General features: G+C 42.4%; 1 protein-coding gene across 1 annotated transcript; it reads right to left on the minus strand.

Moving 5' to 3' along the window:
• Positions 1–1,581: 1,581 nt before the first annotated feature.
• LOC311001697 (alpha-2 adrenergic receptor-like) lies at positions 1,582–2,910 on the minus strand (the record flags this gene model as incomplete). Its single annotated transcript, XM_083992812.1, has 1 exon — positions 1,582–2,910. One exon carries the CDS (start codon positions 2,908–2,910, stop codon positions 1,582–1,584), a length of 1,329 nt encoding a protein of 442 aa, XP_083848938.1.
• Positions 2,911–22,533: the final 19,623 nt, after the last annotated feature.

A 22,533-nucleotide genomic window follows, 5' to 3' on the forward strand; every position in this document is an offset into this window, starting at 1 on the left:
TCTGAGAAGAGAAAATGACTCTGTTTAAACTGCTCCAGGCTGCAGACTTACTGTGTGAACTGGTTTGTGCTTATTTATTTTTTCTTTTTTTTTTAAACAAATATGCAGAACTTAAGCACAACACTGACATGGTATAAGGCCCTGCAGGCAAGTCTTGCTTTATTATTACGTAATCCTCAGGAATAGTTGGACATGTTGGGGAAAGAGGCTGACAAACAAAACCTTCTTGCTGAGAGTTGGATGAGAAGATCAGTAGCATCTTCATGTCAGCGCTGTAAATATGGAGCTGCAGCCACTTTTAGCTTAGCATGCAGACTGGATGACGGCAGTGACGTGTGGTGACTTTTGATGTTGTTTGAGAAAAATGGGCCAGAAACCTAAATCAAGGCCTTTTTTTCAGGTCTGTCTTTCTCTGCTGTATCTTGCTGCTCTCTACCTGGACATCTTCACCTCTCTGCTCTCCTTCCACTAATATAGTCATTTTACCAGTATTTACCATTCACTGTCAACGACCCACACAATGAAGTATCCTGTATTTTCCTGCTTCAATATGTCGCCTCAAACGCCTCCCACTGACTCTCCCGTCCTGTACGGGACCGACAGACACTGTTCTCAGAGATAATTGACGTCTATTTAAACTGGTCAAGCACCGCTCGCCTTCCTTGTCCTAATGGCACACCACTGGATGATGGCTTTTCCAAGGGTTGCCTAGCAACTGGTTTCATCTAAGACCAACACATTATCCCAGGTAATTGTATTGTTGCTTTTACTCTTAATTTTCTGGTACAGATTGAATAAATGAAAATAAGATGCTAATTAGTGAGCTGGAAAAGATTTTGTTTTCTGGAGAGCAGGGGAACTGTTTCTGTCAGTTTCCAGTCTTTATGCTAAGCTAAGCTAAACTAAGCTGAGCTAAGATAAGTTAAACTAACCAGCTGGCTACGTATTTGTCCTCCAGCTACATATTTATAGTGCAGACATGAGTTATATAAATTGTTGTCATCTACTGTAAGAGATTGAAATATAAAGTATCCCAGTGTCAAAATCAAGTTTTAAAACATTCATTCTCTCAATATTGCGTGTAGATGATTTAAATAAATGTCAAATAAAATGGTCACACAGCAAATTTGTGGCCAACTTATAGTCATTCTAGCATTAAAAAATGTGTACACATTGCAAAGGGAGTAGGAATTAACTGAGGGGGGGTTGAGGGGGCACTGGAGCCCTGTTTGCCCCTGGTCTCCTCTGGCACATAAATCCGGCCCTGTGTGCAACTTTAGTGAAGTTATAGAGGTGGACCGATGATGATACACTACGAAGCATCAAAGCACACTTGAGTCAGGAGCAAAGGAAATGTGAGGCTCACTAATCAGACGTGAGAAGCTTGTGGTGGAAACATAACTCATGTTGATGCTTCACCCAGTAGCTGGAGCAGAGTGGCCACTGCCATGACTGCATTACAACAGGACAATGTGACATAACAGACAGAACAGGCTTCTTTTTTCTTCTTTTCTTTTTTAAATTCACTTTGATATTCCCTTTTTACGATTGTCACGGTGCAGCAGCAGCTCTGCTTCAGATCTAGAAGGACTTTTTGCACGACTTGCAGAGGATCTTGTGGAAGGCTCGCCTGAAGTCCCGGTTGAAGATGGTGTAGATGGCCGGGTTGAGGGAGCTGTTGCAGTAGCCAATCCAGAAAAAGAACTTAAAGAGCGGGTCAGGGATTTTACACGAGTCCCTGCACACACCGTACAGACTGTAGCTGAAGAAAAAGGGGAACCAGCACACCACGAAAACCCCCATGACCACAGCCAGGACGAAGGTAAACCTCTTCTCCCTGGCCTGAGAGACCTTTTTCCTGGCCAAGGAGCTGCGGCGACGTTTCCTCCTGGAGGCAAAGAGGTCCATGGATTTGTTACTTACTCTGGAGATGCGAGTGGAGTGTTTGGAGAGGGGGGTTTTCTTTTGGCTGGCCCTCTTGGCTGCCTGAGAGTCCTGCTGCTGCTGCTGCTGCTGCTGCTGATGGGGCTTGTGACCTTTGCCCTCCGAGGACGAGCTCTCCTCCATGTCTCCATCCTCGGTCTGCGCCCCCATGGTGACGGTGCGCTGGCTGGGCGTGGGCGGGCATTGGCACTGGCAGTGGCCGTTCTCTCTCTCGCCGTGGAAAGGGGAGGTGGCTTTGCTCAGTCCATTCTCAGTTTGTGTCACACCATCTGGCTTGGGACTTTTTCCCGATATGCCTCTGGTTCTGGTTTTGGCCACCTGGTATATTCTGATGTAGACCAGGATCATGATTAAACAGGGAGCGAAGAAGGACGCGATGCTGGAGGAGAGGATGTACCAGGTGTCATCGTTGAGCTCGCACTGAGGCTGAGAGCTGGTGTCGTTGTTGCTGTCTATAGATATGAGCGGAGGGGACGAGATGAAAGCAGATATGAGCCACACGATCACGATGATGCACTTGACGCGCTTAGGAGTCCGCTTCAGGTTGTACTCTACAGCCTGCGTAACGGACCAGTACCGGTCCAGGCTTATTGCGCACAGATGCACAATAGACGAAGTGCAAAACAAGACATCCAAAGCCAAATAAATGCCGCACCAAACTTTCCCGAAATACCAGTAGCCCATGAGCTCGTTCGCCAGGGAGAAGGGCATCACCAGGGTGGCGACCAGGATGTCCGCGGTGGCCAGCGACACCAGGAACAGGTTCTGCGGGGCTTTGAGCGCCCTGCTCGTCAGCACCGCGATGACCACCAGGATATTCCCAACCACCGTGAACACGATGAGGAAACTTACGAGCGCCGCGATGCCGGCTATGGCTGCCAGAGAGTATCCGCTGTCCAGGCTCCAGGAGGAATTCAGGTGGATGACCATGAACGCGTCCACTCCGCTGGCGTTAAACGACTCCATCCCCACGACGTGCGCTTTGTACATGTATATCCTCCTGGACCGGTGGAGTGATGGCACGGACACTCACACTCACTCTTCTACTCGGTGAAGAGTCCATCAAAACAAAAATACTGATTTAAAAAAAGAAGAAAGATAGAAAAAGAAAAATTAAAAAAAAGAAGGAAGAAATACGCGCGGCTCCGTGGCCAATTTATAAATCTGACGACATGGATGTGCGCGCGTTAAAAGACTCCACAGATCAGGTTTCCTTCAGCCTGTTGATCAAGATAACTTACTAATATATATAGATACAAAAAAAAAAACATAGTCTCCCGTGCAGCCGGAGATGCTGCTCTCCTCGCCTCCTGTGTGAGAGGAGTTGAGTGCCGTCCAGCCGCAGCTCTCCCTCCTCAGCATGGTGCGCTCTCGCTCCTGATGATGCCCCATGTGTTGTTCTCATAAAACTCACCCACTCCTGCCCCGCCCCTCCCCCTCCTGCCCTCCTCCCCTCCTCCTCCTCCTCCTCCTCTTCGACACACAGCATTATTCAGATTTTGTGGGAATATGATGAGGCCATTGACAAGTGGGCATCATGGCAGCTCCAAAATTATTAGAATAAACTGTTTTTTGTGTGTGTCAGGGGCTTTAGACAAAGGGAATAAAAATGAGGGGCAACTCCCAACTGCTGTGGCTCAGTGTGAATGTGCAGGCAGCCACAGTGAAGCTGCTGTAAGCAGGATAGTCCAAGGTTACAACTTATAAAAAGCCATGAGGTAAAACACCAGCTCACACACTGGAGTTGTGTGTCTTTCTGTGTGGGGGCAGTGAAGAGGAGGGGGTGTGAGGTGCATGTTGGGATTTTAAATCAGTTGAGAGCAGTAGCGTGCGGTGGCCTTTCAGTCAGGGCCAGCAGTAACACCCTCACCCCCCCCCCAAAAAAAAAAAAAAAAATGTAAAAAATGCAAGGCCACTATTGTGCAACAGTACTTAATCAACACCAACGACCGCTGAACGACCACAACGCATCAAGACACCACTGTACAGCATCGCCATCTGATCATCTTCCCTGATCACTCACCACTTTACAGTCCACCATATGACACAACATCAAAAACAGCACCTACTGCCCGACTTCACTTCAAAAATAAAATCAATTTCTGTAACAGACCCATGCCAAAGAGCGTGCCTACAAAAATTAAAAATTAACAATCTCTTAATGGTTGAGACACACCCACAGAGAGAGAGAGAGAGAGAGTTTTTGACCCAGAAGCAACACCAAAAGCATACAGTAGCCTATTAGCCCAACAGTAGTAACAAAAAAAAACTAGCACTCACCCATCACCACGGCTTGTACTGAAGAGGACATGTCCAGTAGAACAGCTTGTTGTGCTCCGAGCTAGCTGTCAACCAGTCGTACCATAGTTTCCCACCGTATGCCACACAAAGCTTGTTGGTTTGAGTTAGCATCCATTTTAGGCGTCTGTCTTGCAAAAAATCATTTTTTTTCTGCAAAGGTCCGCAGTCATATCACAAAATCTTGCTGTTAAATCACCCGCCATCACCTTTCCAGAATAACAGACTACGTGCGTCATCACGCAGCTGCCCATGGGCCAATCAGTCAGGCTAACTTCAATGACAACACCAAGGCCAGCACTAGAAACTCTGCTGGCCCTAGGGCGTTCTGTCATAGCACATCAAAATCTGATTGGCTGATGATACTGTCACTCAACGCTTTAACCCAATAGCAGCGTCCAGCTTCGACCAAAGGCTAGCAATGCAACTACTGCTGGCCCCAGCCGAGGAACGGAGCTGTGATGCGTTTAATAGGACATAGGAAATTTGAGTTCCACAAAACCAATCGTTTTCTGGATAAAGTTGCATACTGAACAAGTAATTGACTCCACACACATTTCAGAATCACTTTTTAATTATGAAAAAAAATAATTATTTCATTTTTGACAGGGCTAGCAGTGCTGGCCCTGCTACCCCTGACCGCACACCACTGGTTGAGAGGCACACATGCAGTGCATCCAAGCCAAACACCTGACAGACAGTATCGCTGCAGTGTGTGTCTGTGTCTGTGTGACCTCTGTGACGGTTGTTATTGTGTTAACAGATTGAAAGCGACGCCTGCGGACACGTCAGGGTTGTAACATCTCTGTTAGTGTTGTTATCAGGACAGGAGCCCCTCAGGTGCAGCTGGTTTTGTTGTGTTGGGCTGGAACACAACTTTTCTGTTATGTAACGCTGCTTGTCAGGTAGAAATCGTCCTCTTAATGTAAGTTTTGCTCTGATGAAACCAAGAGGCTGCTGCTTTCTACTCTTCACTGTTGATGAGTCACAAATAGAAAAGGTTCAGAGAGAGAGAGACTATACAGAGTACAGATGCAGATGAAGATGATGAAGATGATTTTCCTCTCTTAAATATCTTTTGTCTCAGATGTGAACTTGTGCGTCCCACACCTCTTTATTTTAAAGGCAGCGCGCATCAGCCATGAAAGGACAAGAGACAGTGCAACAGTGAGCAGACGCACACGTTGTATACATTCAGTCATACATGCAGCAGCAGTGCTGCAGGCCTCAGCATATACATCACACTATATAAATGAAGTGTGTGTGTGGACACGGCGGTCACTAAAGAGCAGGAGTGAAGAAGCTCAGAGTCACATCCAGTCACTTTAAAGGAGTTTTTCATTTTGTTTTTTTGTTTTTGGAGTGTGTGAGGTTGTTGTGCATGTGTTGGTTAATTACCTGTAGTAGATGGATAGATAGATACCACGTTAGAATAAGACAAACCTTACAAAGGAGTTTCAAATGGTTTATAACTATGTCATTCATTTGGTTGTAGAAAAAGAAGAAGACCGCACACCAGCAATTGCTCCCGTGACAATTTATTGTCACACACAAGAAGTAACGTTTCGGGCTCAGCCCTTCATCAGACAATTCATTTGGTTGTTAACATTTTAGGAATCAGAAATAAACAATAATAAACAAGTAACATAGTTGGGTTAGCCAACCATGCTGGTTCAATATTCAGCAAGATCATATTAATGTTTACTCATTTATCTTGCTAATGAGCTTCTGCCATATAAAACTGTGAATTCTGTAGAAGCCTTATAGTTTCTGCATGAATCTGGTCAATTGATGTGATCATTCGGTTTGTGATAAACTGATTAGCCAGATGAACTTTTCCACCATTAAGATGCTGAAAGTGGTAAATTATATTAGCTTGAAGCAGATGGGTACAAATACTGGAAAAGATACACGTGGGCTACTATTTGGCAAGCTACAGGTCACTATCAGTGCCATTTTTAAATACAGTATTATAAATGAAGTGTTAACAATTGAATCACGATCTACTGCAGGTGATGTACTGACTCTGTCTGACTACCTCACACAACCACAGCTAAAAAAAACAAACAAACTATCCCATTAAAGCCAATGAAAAAGTATCTATTTAAATCAAGGCACTGATCACTCAGACATGTTCAGTTTTGATTCAAGGTTACCCAGGAGACTGAGAGGAATAAGACATTTAATATATTCAATTTGATCTGTAAAACTCCTACAGAGATGCGTTCAGTGACTCTTCCCTCACTAACCCGCTGTCCTCCAGTCTGTCCGTCCATCCCAGATGTTTCATCCTCAGGTCTCATGTCATGTATTTTTTAATCACAGCTCACGCCCTCGATCAAAGTTCTGAGTTTAGTTTCTTATTCCTGATAAAGACATGCTTTTTAAACCACGCACACCATTTTTCTATCTTTGCTTATTTTTTTTTATTTTTTCTGTCTTTCTTTGTTTGTGGATCCTGTTGTTGACTGACAATGAAAGAATCTTGATTTTTTTCCCCCGTAAGGTGAAAGACATAAAGTACAAAGGACTGGTGTGGTTTTGTCATTCACTCTGTCACTAACTTATTATTATCATTGAATACAAGAAATGCGAATGCAGCGTGGTACAGTAAATGTAAAACATCAGACTTTGAAAGGATCATAGTGAACATTTGTCTTCATTCTGTGTTGCACTGCTGTTTCTTTGTTTGTTTGTTAGCAGCTTGTTCTTGTGGAGCGTTTCCTCATCCGGAAACACGTGTCTGTGGGTCGACGGTGTTAAATGTTGTGGGTGTGTGTGCGTGTGGGAGGGGGAGAGGTATAGTATGTGCAGGGTTTAAGTTGTGTGGAGTGTGCAGGAGGTGAGACGAGCCGACAGCCGTCAAAAACCATTCGCGTTTGTGCAGAGGAGCCGGTGATGATGGGAAACGATGCCTGAGCTGTAATTACTGCTCCGCTCTCACTGATCTCGTCTCAGTGTGTCATTACTGTGAAAACTGCCTGTCGTGATCCCTCTCTATCTCTTTAACTTTTCTTTTTAGTGTTTGTGCAGTTACATCAATGTTTCTTTTTGCCGTTTGCTTTAATTCAGTTCCCAATTAGTTATATCAATGTTTAATGTCGCACTCTTTCTCTCTCTTAGCACTTCTTTCTTCTCCTTTCATCTGTTCTCGCTCTGTGGAGGCAGCACATGATGCTCAGGTGATCGGAGGCGTGTCCTGTGCAGTCAGCCAATCATAAATCCGGGGCCGTTAGAGGGATTTAAAGGGTCATGGGATTATTTGGATAATGAGTTTAAGAATTTGAAGGAAAATTTTTGTTCATGTCTACTGATTTTTATTTTTTCAAATAAAACAGTTTTGTTCCTTCAGTTAAAAAAAAAAAAAAATGAGTCGAAGAAACTGAGAACAGAAAATCCTTCATCTCAAGGACCAGAAGTCAAACTGAACTTGTGTCAATTTTTTTTTTGTACTACTATTACTCAACACCAGCATCACAATGCTATGATGCTATTTGTTTCATTTTCTCCTTCAACAGACATGTACTGTATCATTTCAATGTTTTTCAGACTTATTGAACTTTTCAAATGGAAATCTGAGTCACTAGTTCAGATTGATATGTCTGGTTTTCTGTCTCAGATCAGACTCTTTTGTGACTTAATAATGCATAACCCTGAAACGTTTTGAAGAGCTGGTGTCATTTGTTCTGTGCAAATCGTGGCTCGGCATCATCTTGGCGTGGTGTTTGATACACAACAGTAGATTTATGATTTTGTCTTTTCAGGTGAAGGACAAAAACCTGTGAGATTGCAAATTCACACTTCCTGATCACACACATCCAACAGGGAACCGTCACTTCACACATAGAAAATCCTCTGCTGACCAGGAGTTCGCTGACTGACAGGCAGCTTTTTAAAAGAACATGGTTTATTGTGTTTTTTCTTTATCGCAAATATTGATAGATTTAGTTTCTCTTCTACCTTGGTATTTCGTTTAGTTTTATTGAGTCAAAGCACAGTTTGAAGCCTTTTTTCCCCACGCTGTTCTTCAGTGTTTCTATTTTTCTGTGGTTTGTCATCACTTCATGGTCTTATTGACCAGACTGACTAATCCTTGTCCATCATCATGAACTTGTTGCTGCTGTACAATCGCTTGTGAGAGATATTGACAGTGCTAAATCTTTACCCCAGGTAAAGTCTCAGTGTTTATTTAATGGACTCTATATTAGTTATGTTGCCCCAGAGGTTCAGCTTATCCCCACGCTGACATACAGTACATGACACATAACATAATGAACATTAATGACAAAAACATAAACTACATTATAGATATCAATATACATTAATATCTATTTACAAACATACAGTGTCAGCTGCCCTGGATGGATTTACATAATGAAAACACAATAGATGGCATTCAGAAATTATACAACTCAAATGAAGCGAAACAAAAACACTGAAAAGCACAGTGATGCCTCCCACTCAGTCTGTCATCGGCGTGCCAACGAATTGCCTCTGCATATTCTTTTTAAAGGACGGTTGATTTTTTATGACTGTAAACGACAGTGCTATTCAACGACCCGGTCCTTGGACTGAAAACCCACAACATGACGGCCATTACAGTAGTGTGTGTGTGTGTGTGTGTATGTGTGTGTACAGTATGTGAACTATTTCAGATTGCACATGAAGGGTGCAGGGTCTCCTCATCACTATCAGATGTTCACCTCTGTGGAAACAGGACACAGGATGGATTCTCATCAGCATCCTGGACGCATAGCAGCACATATACATACAGTAGTGGGGGGTGGGGGGGAGAAATCACTTCCATTGACTTCACTGTCTCTACAACATGAGGTCAGCAGCATTAACATCTGCTCCGTGCAGGCAGTCAAGGAGAGCTGAAGGAAACAAAAAAAAAAACAGTCTGTGCTGAGGAGCGAGCGGCGTATTGTTAAATGAGCACAAAAGGCACTTGTGAGGCATGACAAGAAACTGTGAGGGGGAGAGAGGAGGCTGAGCGAAAAACTCAGCGTGAACCCTTTTGTTGCCTGATCATTATGGGCAGCCAGCCTTGCCACCCTAATTAGACTTTTATTTGCAGGTAATAATTCAGAATAATTCATTTAATTTACATGTTTGGCGTTAGGAATGGGGATTTTGACATTGTTAATGCGCCTGCATAATCCACAATGAATGAAAAGCCTTTTGTTAGTTCATGCGGAGCAAGATGCATCCTCCATCTGCGTTTTATTAAAAATCAGAGCTGTCGTTTCGTGGCTCTGGCAGTTTAGGCAGACCGTTGCCGAGGCACAGGCAGTAAATAAAAATTTCACAGATTTTCACAGATTTCTCGTTCTGTGAATCTGTGCATCTGTCAATCTGAATGTGTTCGTGGCTGAGTTCATGTCTGAGTATAGTGTAAATCTGACTCGTGTAGAAGTTAAGACCTAAAAGTGATGTCATGTTTGAAGACGTCCTGAAACGCTGTGCAGCTCCTCATGACAGTGCACAAACACAAATCTAGGGAGAGGCGTGTCACGGATTTTGATCGATAGCCAATGGCATTGAATGTATGTTTGAATGAATGTATATGTGAATGTAAGTTAAGCACCACCACCTGTGGGATTGTCTGATTGGCTGTGGCGGACTTCTCTCCCTCACCTTCGCCCACACCTGTTTGAGCCTCGAGGTGAAGCTAGCATTTACGCTAGTGTGACCGATGCTGTTCTGGCCTGCCCTGGGTGGGTCTCCCACACCGTGAGCGCCGATGCTAACCGTTTCACCAAGAGGTCAATGACCACTTGGCAAGTGGATTAGCACGTCTTTTATGGGTGAGTGAGTTTAAAGCAGAAGAAAGCGATCCGGTCGTTTTGGCTAACTTCCTGTCAGCAGATGGAGTTAGCAGTCCCCGCCCTCGTCCCTATGTCACCACATTCACGCGCATCCCTTGGCTGCACACACAGAGAGGACCGCCCCTTTATGCTGTTCTCTCTCCTTATTGGATAAAGGTTGTAGGATACAAGGAAAGTTTTCTCCTCGGCTTACAGCAGAGCAGAGTGACTGACAGACCCGTGGTTCAGACCAAACACTCTATATAAGTGATTGCTATCGGAAGATATAACTATTTAAGACTTATATTAACACAAACATTCAGCTTACTTCTGCTTTAACTTCAGTACCGCTAACCGCCACACGCTGTCACTTCTCCTCACTGGTACCTCGTAACTTTGACTATACCCGTGGACCTCTGCTACACTAGCAGTGGAGAGATTCTGGTTTAATAGCATTAGCACATGCTCACTCACAGCGCTGGAGCGCCTAGCTCGGAGTTTGTGAGGGTGATTGGTGACTTTTATTATACTCATATTATTAGACTAATATTACTTTTTTTTTTTTTATTCTCCTAATTATCGTATCTGTATTTTTTTATTCTATTTTATTGGAGCTGTTATGACGTAAAATTTCCTAAAGTAGTAGTAGTGAAGTACTATTCTATTCTAATAGACATATGTCAGGGGAGGGATGAAAGAATTCAAGAATCAATTTGAATTGAAAAATTGGGAACGCCCCCAAGTGCAGGATGAGTCATCAAACACCTAAAATTGTTTTACCTGAAGAGAAAATGCATCAACCTGATGTAAAAATAAATACTCAGATAATACCTTTCTGACATAAATACAGCAAATATCACCAGATAAATGAACTGTTACCATGAGGACACAGGATTGAAGCTGGAAAATATACATTTTTAATTTCATGAGCTCTTAAAAGCCTCCAGGGATCACCGTTCTGGAGCTGTTCATACAGTATCAAAGATACCTTTCTCTCAACGTGACTAAATACCGTGATAACAATCAAAATTCCTGCCATATGTTTTCATCTGTTGCCGCTGAGTGATGAGATTTAATTAGCGTTGAAAATGGCCGTCCCTCGAAACAATCACACGGTTAACTCGCTCTGCCGAGTCATTTGGCTTTAATGGCTCCATTTGTCAGTTGTTCCCTTTCAACTGAGAACAGCACAGTCCTGTCAGGAGAGTGATTGTCAGGCCCGTAATGGCTCTCCACCCGACCAGTGCACTAACAAATCCAACGCAAAACCTGATATTATTTCTTGCGTGTAAATGATAAAAACATATCTGATGTTGTTTAAAGGTTCAAGTGGATCAACAGAGCTGAAGGTGTCGATATATATAAAAATGTTCGTGGATCATAACCAGTTGTGACAAACTGCCGTTGTTAATGATGCAGTAAATGTTTATGAATTACGGCCTCCGGCTGACAAAAATCCTCTTAGTCCGCCGTGTGAGATCTTCCCGCCGACAATTTACCGCCTCAATTAGCTGTTGACCCCGCACACAGTAATCATTCACATTAAGTGCGCTACAACTCTTCTTCACTGATTTTTCAAGTAGGAGTGTGTGACATTAGAGGCCTCTCCGTCATCGCTGCTTCTCGCCGAGCAGGGGGAGGTTGGATCAACACATGCAGATACACACACAAAGACACGTAAAAGAAAAAAAAGTATGTGTTGGATCTCGACCTTCTGTTCCCACGTAGTCGGAGATGTTCAGGAGCTAATATCAACAACAAACTGTAAGTGTAACTGCCAACAGACACAATGTGCAGTTAGTGTCGAGTCAGATTCATGTCAGTCTCTTCAGGGGGGCAGCTGCTGCACCAACTGTCAACACTCGCACATTTTGAAGGCCTGTCACTAGTAAAGCATGTGTGTTTAGACCTGGAGCTGCTCCCACATGTCCTTTAATAATACCGAGCGTAGCACAGAGCGGCTGTCTGTCTGTTGTCACGCCAACAACAAGCTAAAGGCTGACATGGGGTCGTGAATCCTGTTGCACCTGCAGGACAGTGAGTGCTGCTGCGCTGTGTTGTCAGGACCAGGATGGGGAAACCCTTAAAGGGATACTTCACCCAAAATCGACAAAAAGCAATTTTCTACTTAACTTTACTTTATTTGTTTATTTAGTCGGGACAGTGCATATTAATGGACAGTGAGTACATGAGTACTGACTGTAAATACACCGGATTTAGCACTAATGCTAAATTACATCCGTAGTCTGCAAAACAATACAAAAATTAACATAAAAAATATAAAGACAGAGGACCGGTAGATAACAAAATAAGTACATTTACATAGTTGCAGGAGGATTGGACATGATTTGTTGAATTATAAAAAATATATATAATCTATACAGTTGCGATTGACATGATTCATTGAATTACACATGCTCGGACTAGATTTACTTTCACCAGACTGAGCATGCTTACTTAGAAAGTACTCACCGTCATGCCAAGGAAGGGTTTGGAGAACCTTCGGAGCCATCAAAATGCTTTTGGAGTTCCAATGGGGTCCGACTGTCAGCAGATTTTCATATTATGGCGGCGGATAGTGCTCACTTTTGAATCGTCTAAAAGGACACAGGATACAGGACAATTGGGTCAGTACGGACGAGCAGTATGAAGGTATTTGGATGTTTCATAGTGTGTGTTTTGAACGATTCAAAAGTGAGCTCTATCCGCCGCCCCCCCCCCCCCCCCGGAACTCCAAAAGCGTTTTGATAACTCTGAAAGTTCTCCAAACCCTTCCTTGGCATGATGGTACAATACAGTAGAAAATTAGTGAATTATCAATTTTGGGGGAAGTGTCCCTTTAAACTTTCATATTGAGTGTCATGTATGAAATGCAATAAAAACATTTACCACAGGATTTTAAATGGACTAACACAGATGCCATATATTTGAGTTCACTTGCTTCCTCCAGCAAAGAAATATTTCACATCACCACAGTTTCTCCCAGGACCAAGACTTTTACTTATTCATCTCTGTTGTTCAATACTATTCTAGTTTATAAAAGGCATCAATAATGCAGAGCTGACCGTGAGTACAGTGGTGCACGGGGGTGCTTCGGTAATGAACCCAGCCCCGTAATGATCGACGAGCCGCCAGGCCGAGCAGCCAATAAAACTAATAAGCGATGGGCGATTTAATGCACGATGGCAGGGTACAGTATTCGGCTCTCAGCTTTGTAGTCTGACAGCTGTTTAATGAGAGCGGTGCCGCGTATGGGTCGCAGATGATGAAGAGCAGCAGCGGCGTTTGGCTCCAGCTCCCAAAGTGTCCGGGGAAGGTGGAAGGTTTTCCTCAGTGATAACTTTAAGAGTCCAGAGAGTCCTGCCCCAAAGGCTGCTCCAGCATTATCACTTAATCTTTTGGCTGTAACCTTTGACCCCATGTAAAAAAAAACTTTTTAAGCTTAAAATTGTTTTTGCTTTTTTGTTTATATTATTTTTGCCAACGCACTTGATGGAATGCACATTCAGTATTTTTCAGGGTCCATTTTATTATAAAGTTCTTACGTTGTTTCCCAATTAAATTAAGCTGTATGGAAATGGTTCAACCCAAAATATCTGCAGCAATTTAAAAAAAAACAATCTATCTACTATCTAGTTCCAGTTTCTCGGAAGCAATTATGTTTTCATGCTGAAAAAGTAGGTCCCTGACTTGTACTGTAAGTCAGCTTTGACAAAACGATCGGCGTCAGCCAAATGAATACAATTTAATGTAATGTAATAATCAAAAATTACATTTCTTTGAGATTAAATGTAGAACTGGATGACAGCAACACCAATGTTTTCTTATATTTCCCAGAGGAATCCCTGAGAAAATGCACAGCAGATTGATCAGTAATGAAAACATTATTAGATGCCTTCATTGATCAAACACAAATGCAGAGCTGAAACCTGTCAGCAGGTGTGTGTGTCGGTGCAGCGTGAGGTTCTTGGCTGGTTTTCTGCATCTCCAGGCAAATTAGGAGCAAACAATACAGGATCATCTCAGTTGGTGCAGCGGATTAGCGAGTGAATGTGGTGTTGGTGGTCTGATCCCTGGCTTCCTGTCCACATGGGGAAGTGTCCGTCAGCAAGACAATGAAACCTAAATTGGAGGGCCGAAAATACAGTTCTTTAAAAACTGGATGCAAATAATGAGCTGAAATAGGTTCATGCAGAGGCTGCAGGGAGGCTGCAGCTGTCTGGATGAGCTGAATGTGAGTGAGTATTGGGCTCGAGGAAGACTGTTAGGAGCTGGCAGCCAAATGGAGGGCTTGGTAAATGCAGTACGGCAGGTGTTACTTTGGTTTGGTCAATAATAATGGAGAGATCTTGTAACAGAGCAGGATTTCCCAGGGACAAAGAGCGGCTCAGCTCCAATCCCAGAGAGAAATCAGTGAATCAGAGAAATCCTTTACAAACCATCTGCAGACTTTTTTCTTCCATCTTTCATCAGCTCTTCTCTTTAGAATGAATTAATTTCCCATCTTTTGATTCTGGCGGCGCTCCATCGCTAAATGTACGGCAGGGGTCTCCAACCTTTTTTCCTCTGAGAGCTACTTTTACAAAATGAAAATGGCCGAGAGCTACTCATGTTTTGTAACATTAATTCTTTACGTTCGTAAAACAAAACTGTGTTTCCCACTCTTCATGAAAATAATAGCCTATGTTTTAAGCCTCTAATGTCAATTATTATTGTCCCTCCTCTGGGTTGTCACAATACTAAAATTTTCAACTCGATACTGACACTCAGGAAAATATTCGATACTCGATATTCGATACCACAGGGATAAAAAAAAGAGAGAGAAATCCCTCTCTCTCACCTGCTTCTTTACTTTCTTACCTGCTCAAGGGGGGGGGGGGGGGGGGGGGGGGGGGGTAGGTTCTCTCTCTCTCTCTCTCTCTCTCTCTCTCTCTCTCTCTCTCTCTCTCTCTCTCTCTCTCTCTCTCACACACACACACACGCACACGCACACACGCACAGCTGCCTCTCTACTGTGCTCTGAAGCAGCTGTCTGTCTGTTCCTCTGAGCTCCTACATGACCATGGATCTGTTTGGGCTCCTACATGTCAGTTCTCAACGGGCCGGTACCGAGAGTTAACGCGCCGGGTCCGGGCTTCAGCCCCCGTGCGTCGGACCGCATCTGGTAATTTAATCCGTCAGAGGATCCGCGATGCGCGATCCCGTGAAAAACAATGAACACCAGACATATTCATGATTTCATTTTTTTTTAAAAACGGACGCCCCGGACAGGACGTGAAAAGTGGACATGTCCGCGGGCAAAAGAGGACGTTTGGTCTCCCTGCCTGATAACGTTAATGGCTAATAATAAGACAGCCAACATTAATGCGTAGCCTACTGTAGCGACAATATTGTTATGCACTACTAGTCTACAACTAACTCACGTAGTGAGAAGAAGGGTGTGTAGACCTGCCTGCTGTGTGCGTGACTGCGTGTGTGAAGGGGAGAGTGAGCGGCGGCGGCGGCGGCGGTGGGGGGTTCTTATCACATGACAATGCGGTGCGCTTGCTGCCTCCCAAAAAGTTGAGATCTTTCCTCTGTGTGCCGCCCGCTACAGCGTCGCTTTGGTTGTGAGCACACATGACGCACATACACGTTACATCTGTACGGCCCTATGCGTGCACACGCTTCAACCAAGGCGGCGCCATAGGCAGGGAAAATCCTGGATATAGGTGCAGGTTTGCCGAGTGACCAATCAAGTTTTCAAATGTTGCTAATAATCCTCGCGAGCTACTGGGAAAGGCGCCGCGAGCGACCGGTAGCTCGCGAGCGACGTGTTGGAGACCCCTGATGTACGGAGTAGTGCCCTCCTCATTAGAAGTGTAATCTTCAGTCTGAGTCAGGAAAGGAGCAAACCATCAGCGCTCAGTTACGACAGCCTGCTCTCTTTGAGACAGTGTCAGTCTCTGTAGATTGATGACCTAATGGAAATACATCAAACACTCATCCATCACGCTCCCAGGGTAGATACTTGACAATGATGTCTTTACTTCAGACAGCAGAGTGGCCACAGTGTGTGTGCAGTTCTATGTAGCGATAGTTCATGTATATATCTGTGTGTATAGTATTGATTGTGTTCAATTGTTGTTGGCAAAGTTGTACCAGTGATCACCTTGATTTGTTGAAGTACCATTAGGGACTATTTTCAGTCGTAGATTGTTACATTCACTGATAAGTAATGGCAGCAATACAGGTGTATAGATTACATGAGAGTGGCTGCAGTTATTAGATAAAGAAACATGTGACCCAGTGCAATAGTGTGGCTCACTGATGTGGGACAAATATTTTATCACAATGGAGTACTTTATCCAAATCGCCCCCTGATGACAGGTCAGGTATATCTCCCATAGAGCAGAGGAGAGTGTTGTTAAAACATAAATTCTTGTATTTATGATGCTATGATGCAATTTCACAGATCAAATACTGCTTGATGTTGATTTAAGAGCTGTTAAAAGGCTATTTCACACCCAAGGTCAATATTTCATCTTAAGTTGTCTGTCATTGTCCTTGAACTCAACTTAACAAAGGGCGATGGATGTTTCCGTAACTATGACGACAACCGTTAAACATGCCGTGACCAACCAATAAGAGAAAAGCATAAATAATATTCTTTGCCGTTGAATAGCCTACATAGTTTCGATTTCCTTCGGTGTGCGTCGTGAAAACACAGTTTTTCAAGGATTCATTTAATGTTTCATCACACACCTCAGACGTCTTTCATTTTTCTGGCTCTAATGTGATTATAAGGTGTTGTAATTTCATCACCCAAGCTACAGTATTACACAGTGTAAGACAAACAAATAGTGACTGCAGTGCAACACGTCCATGTATTTTATTTAAGCCTCATTTAGTTAATTTTTGTCTGGTTGGTCTTTGTCATTTAACCACCGTGACTGTAGAAAATCAATATTTGACTGTGACATTGATCCCCACAGTTCATATACATGTAAATCTGTGAAATCTGTTTGCTAAAGATGAACATGGTGAGATTCAAAAGGAGTTAGTGTTATTATTACTTTTTTATTATAAGCTTTGGCTAATTGTTCAGTCGGGACCTGGACACACACACACACACACACACCACATTAAACACAACATCAGCTTGACAATCTGTGTTGACAGCTCTCTGCTCTGTTATGATAAATTTCAGCCAAACTTGTTAAAGGACTAGCATGATAATGAAATGTCAATAGGTTTCCTGTTTGGATGCACTTGTGCTAATAGTTGTTTATGCTGTCCATTTCCTCCCTTTGTTTTGAAGTAGATCAGTTCAAGCTGGTTAAGCTTTGATAAATTCTACTTTTTCTGTTTTTTTAAATTTTTTAAAACCCAACCCCATGGTGGTTATTCAAGAGATTAAGCCGCTCGTGATTATCTGTGTATTATGCATGTCTTTTCTAATTCAATCAAACAGATACAAATTGTCCTTTTTCAGAGAAGTGTGAGTCATGATATGAGTAACACAGTAAATGAAGGAGCTTCAGGGCGGCAGCGCACACTAACAACACAACACTTTCATGTTAGCCCTCCGCATTTTCTCCAGTAATTTGCTCCGTATCATATGTTCTCTAATTAAAAACAACATGACTCCTCAGTGACCCTCGGAATACGTGATATGTGCAAATCATTCTCCTTTCATTTTTAAAGTTGCTTTCGTGTCCTTGAGTGAGACTGAGACCCCGCTGCCGAGAGTCATGCCACAAGAGATTTTTTGTCTTTTGAAGATCAATAAATCATTCCATTACCATAATTATTTGTCACATTATATATGCATACAGTCAAAGGCACCTCGGTTAGTCATAAACATATAAATAATGATGGTTAGATTTGAACTGTTTTACTCACCTTTTGGATTTTTCTAAGAGATTATAAGCAGTGCCGAATGAATAATTGATCAAGCCCAGATTTCTGTTTTATCTGAGGAGGACACTTACCATGTACCATATGCCGCATCTGCTTTTCCGTCGTGACCTCCTGAAACGTTCATGTCACTCATCTGAAGCTGTGCCCAGCATGACAGCAGAGCACAGGATAAAATGTGCCATTGTGGAGGAATAAGCAAAGAGAATGACAACGTGGATTCCCAGCAAAAATTCATTCTACGTGTCATTTTAGTTATAACTGAGACCTAAAATATCTCTAAAATTCATTTTACAAAAAATAAATTTAAAAAAAAGTTTTTTAGTGTATGTAGGCTAGTTGTTTGTGTCAAGACATTGCTAAACATTCTCTTTAAACATCACTAAGCAATGCTTTTAAAGAAAATCAGCAATACCATTTGACTCTGTAATGTGAAAATGGCAGCTTATAGTGAAGCATTCATTCTGCGAATAATTATAATTAAAGCTTATTGTTTGGGTTTCCAGCCCACTGCTGTGGTTCACTGAAACCACTCCCATTAACCCTGTTTCCAGTTGCAAGACAGCTGTTTTCAGACAGACTCCAGCTGCCCCGCACTAACCAAGCCAGTGAACACAGTGACAACTTTTCATAATACCTTTAATACAGTGGCAGATGGCTTTGCACTGTGGGTTTGCCCATCTTGTCATTCAAACCTCAGAATAATCTTATAATCCCTTACACCTTCCTGTGTCACTTCCCTCTGACAGGCATGAAACTCAATGGGAGATAGATAGCTGTGAAACCTATTTGGATTCAACTCTGAGTCGGTGAAGTCTTTATTAATGTGTTGATATCCTTATCTGTGATTGTTCTAGTGCATTAAATTCCAGCCTCACCATCATGAGACCTGGGACTGGGCTTTAAGGGCTTTTAACATCACTGACAGCTTCAACATCAGAGCGCTCCATCATTTCAATCCAGTGGGCATGAAATGGGATCTAACTGAAATCAGACGGCCCATAATATCCTCCTCAGATTATCTATAAGTGAGGCAAGGCAGAAGGACAGGATGGAGACGGTGCTGCTGGTGCAGGTCAGCTCGTGGTCAGATGGTCTTCACTTGCCTCATTGAATACCATCAGTGATCTGAAAAACAGCAACAGGTGGTAGTGGAGCTAATGATAAGGAGATGCTTCAATAAGAATATGAAAAGGTGTTTTAAGTGTTTTGTTGTCGTTTTTATTCACTGTTCACCAAACAACTCGGACAATGATTTTTCTGTCACAGCTTAGCAACCGTATCTATGCACGACATAACAGGCCGGCACTGTATTTCTCTGCGTATCCATGGAGCTCTAGGAAGAGAGATACTCTGTACACAAAGAATTTGAAGGCTTTGTCTCTTTTTGGAGTTTCCAAAAACCACTAGAGCCGAATGTCCTCAAGTGTTATGCCAAGAAACATCATAAACAAATTAAATTTAAGTGTTACAAGTTACTAGAATGTTTTTTCTTTGGATGTTAAGTTAATGCTAACGTTAGCTGTTCTGCTCTTTCCTTGATTTAGAGTTTGAGATTGAATGAATTAGTGAATGCCTGGCTTTGTTTTAAGCTCGTTTTTTGTGGACATTTTTACAAACAGTTTATTTTAAAGGGCTTTACACAGCCTCATAACAACATCCTCTGCCCTTAGACCCTCACAACAACTGAGGAAAAACTAGCTATAGCTAACTAGCTTTGGATCGATTTTATGGATAGATTATAGCTTAATTAGTTACATACCTAGTTTCAGCAGATATTAAAAATGACACAGCATGTTGGTTTACGCCTAGTGTTTCAAAAATTACTAAGAAATTTGGTCAATGCATATGGGGCTAGAAGAAAAGACTGTTCACGGTTTGGCAGCAGGAACTAAGGAACCAGATTTCAATTATTTTATGTATTATGATGTTTCCTGCAAATTTGTGTAAGTGTAAAGTTTAGTAGGTATATACATCTCCTGAATATAACTTTCACTGATGAGCAAAGATGCTTTAACTGACGAGTAGCCTACTACAGTATCTGTAGATGGCGGCACCGTAGATGAAGACATTTGTCACTTTACAGTGCACTGGGCTTTCCCTCAGCCAGCAGCGTCGCAGCAGATAACACATTCAGATTAATATTAATGCACTCATTGATGATGATGTGCTGACAGCGCCTGAAACCCTCTGCTGTGCGCTTCAGAGGAAGAGTTTCGTCAGCAAGTTTACAGGTGGCAACTTAAAGAAGATAAAACACAAACACAAACCTCCTCTCAAAGTTCAACGTTCACGGTCTGAGGGATGAAGTTGTCTTGGAGTTAAGGAAAAAAGACTTGTCACAAAAGCTACACTTGAGAAATAAGACACATTTGCAGACACTAGCAAAAACTATTCCCCATAAAGTATTTAGGCCCCTAAACAATAGAAATAGATTTCCATCATAAGGACCTTAAAGGAGTTAAATAGATTTCAAATATAACTTACTAACATGTTCTAAAATTGCTGTATATAGTTTGTTACAAATATTTTTTAGATTTTAGATCATAATATGTAATCACACGCTAACTCTTCTCTTTTTGAAAAAGCCCTTGAGTTACTTATTGCAGGGAGAATTTCATTTTCCGGAGAAGAAACAAGACGATTTCCATAAAATAATAAGATTTTGGGTGGTAAAGGAGGGGAGGGTTGGTGGTCAGTGGAGTTGCACCCCGACATTATTCTGTCACCGGGGGCAGGAAGGGAACAGAGGGTAATGCAAACAAGGCCGACTGCTTTGTAGCGGCACTTATCAGTTCATTGAGCTGTGAGCGGCTCAGCGATGCCACACATCAGTGAATTGTCTGAACCATCTGTGTAAATAATGTCTGATGCTGCGTGAAAATGAAATAATGAATCACTGCCATCCCCTCTGATGTCTCACAACTCTATCTCCTCGCTCGCAGTAAGCCGCTCGCTCGAGTCACTCCAGCGAACAGAGGAAACGCGCACGTGTTAGGCCGACGTGCTCCCTGTCACTATTCCCCCCACAAATTGAATTCCTCTTGCAACAATAGTTCACTCTGATAGTAATAAAACACTCAGAAAGTGAAGGTTAATGGATCTTTGACTCAGTGGCCTGGCGCCTGCATTAATAACGTCACTTCTTTACAGTGGCAGACCTGAGCTAAATTAGAGTTTGATTGCTGATGCATCACTGTGAATTTACCAGTCTATATTGGCTTTAACGCTCTATTAAGGCGGATATATTTATGGTTCGAGGTCAATGGGTTCTCCCATCAATCATATTTATTAGTAATCACATCAACAACCATTAAAGGATGAAAGATTAACTTCCCAACAATTACTTCCCTTTGGAGAAGAGCAACAAAGGTTAGATGGGGGGTTTTAAATCCAGAGATGCAGAGAAAGTATTCATGAATAATTATTTTAAAGCTATTAAAATAGTTATTGCCTTTTTTTAATAAAAGCTGAGAAGGTTTTTCTAGTGTCTTCTAACCCTGAAGCTAAAGGAAGTTAAGAGAAGCGTGAGTGTAGGTGTCTTCTGTTGGTCGGTCCACCTGTGCAGTGAAATTGATTAGAGCTTATCATATTCCCCTATCTTAGCTTAGCACCTTAGTACAGCAGAGGCAGGTCAGATGATGGCATTAAGATTACAAGTTAAGGGATAATCATCAAAGTCATTTCTGGTTTTCCTGTGGAGGAGGTTGTGCATTTCTGTTTTCTAAATTCTGTGCCGAACCCAAGACTAACAACCTTGACCTGATGGTGGAAATAGACCTTGAATGTTTGTGCCAAATATCAAGGCATTCCATCCAATAATTGGCGAGGTCTTTCAATTAGGACCAATGGTGGAGAGACCAGCAAGCTGTAAGCCCTGAGCCATTTCACCACTGTTACCGTTAACAGGCTGTTTCCTGTCATTTGATAATTCTGTATTTCATTTTAATAGAAAAATGTTGCCACTTAAAAGTGTAAAAAAGAAACTCTACTGTAAGTAAACGTTATATGGCACAAAGAACCACAGCTTCATTGTTGTTTACTGGCGATTTGACAGCTATGTCATTATTTCTCTTATCTCTTTTCATCCTGTAGCACCTTCTTGTCAACTACAATGACATTTAGAGTATATTTATAGTCGTATTATATGCTCATGTGAGTGAATATAATCCCCTCAAGGCCAGACCGTACTGTACAGACATATGCTTATTCAAAAAGTGCTCGCAAGGGCAATGATCCGTTTGATATGTGACCGTTTGACATTTTAAATGAAGCAGCAATTTACTTGCACCACCAAGTCAATTATACAGTATATCCTGAATCCACTTGCTGTAGAGTAGAGTCGGAAGACGTCTGGCCTTCAGGCAACGCAGCCCCATGAGACATTTTGATACATTAGGCAGTTCATAAATATAAAAAAATCTCTAGACAACAAGAAGAAAAAAAAAAAGAGTCATGTCTGGGTCTGTGTCACTGATGCTTTTCCAAGAGACATGGGCAAGCTATTATGGTTTTGTCGAAATAAAAGGCCAGAGTGCCTTGTGGGTACCATTACAGCTCAGAACATGTTAACTGGATGAGT

Source organism: Trachurus trachurus, assembly GCF_905171665.1.
Source record: "Trachurus trachurus genome assembly, chromosome: 18".
NCBI lineage: Eukaryota > Metazoa > Chordata > Actinopteri > Carangiformes > Carangidae > Trachurus > Trachurus trachurus.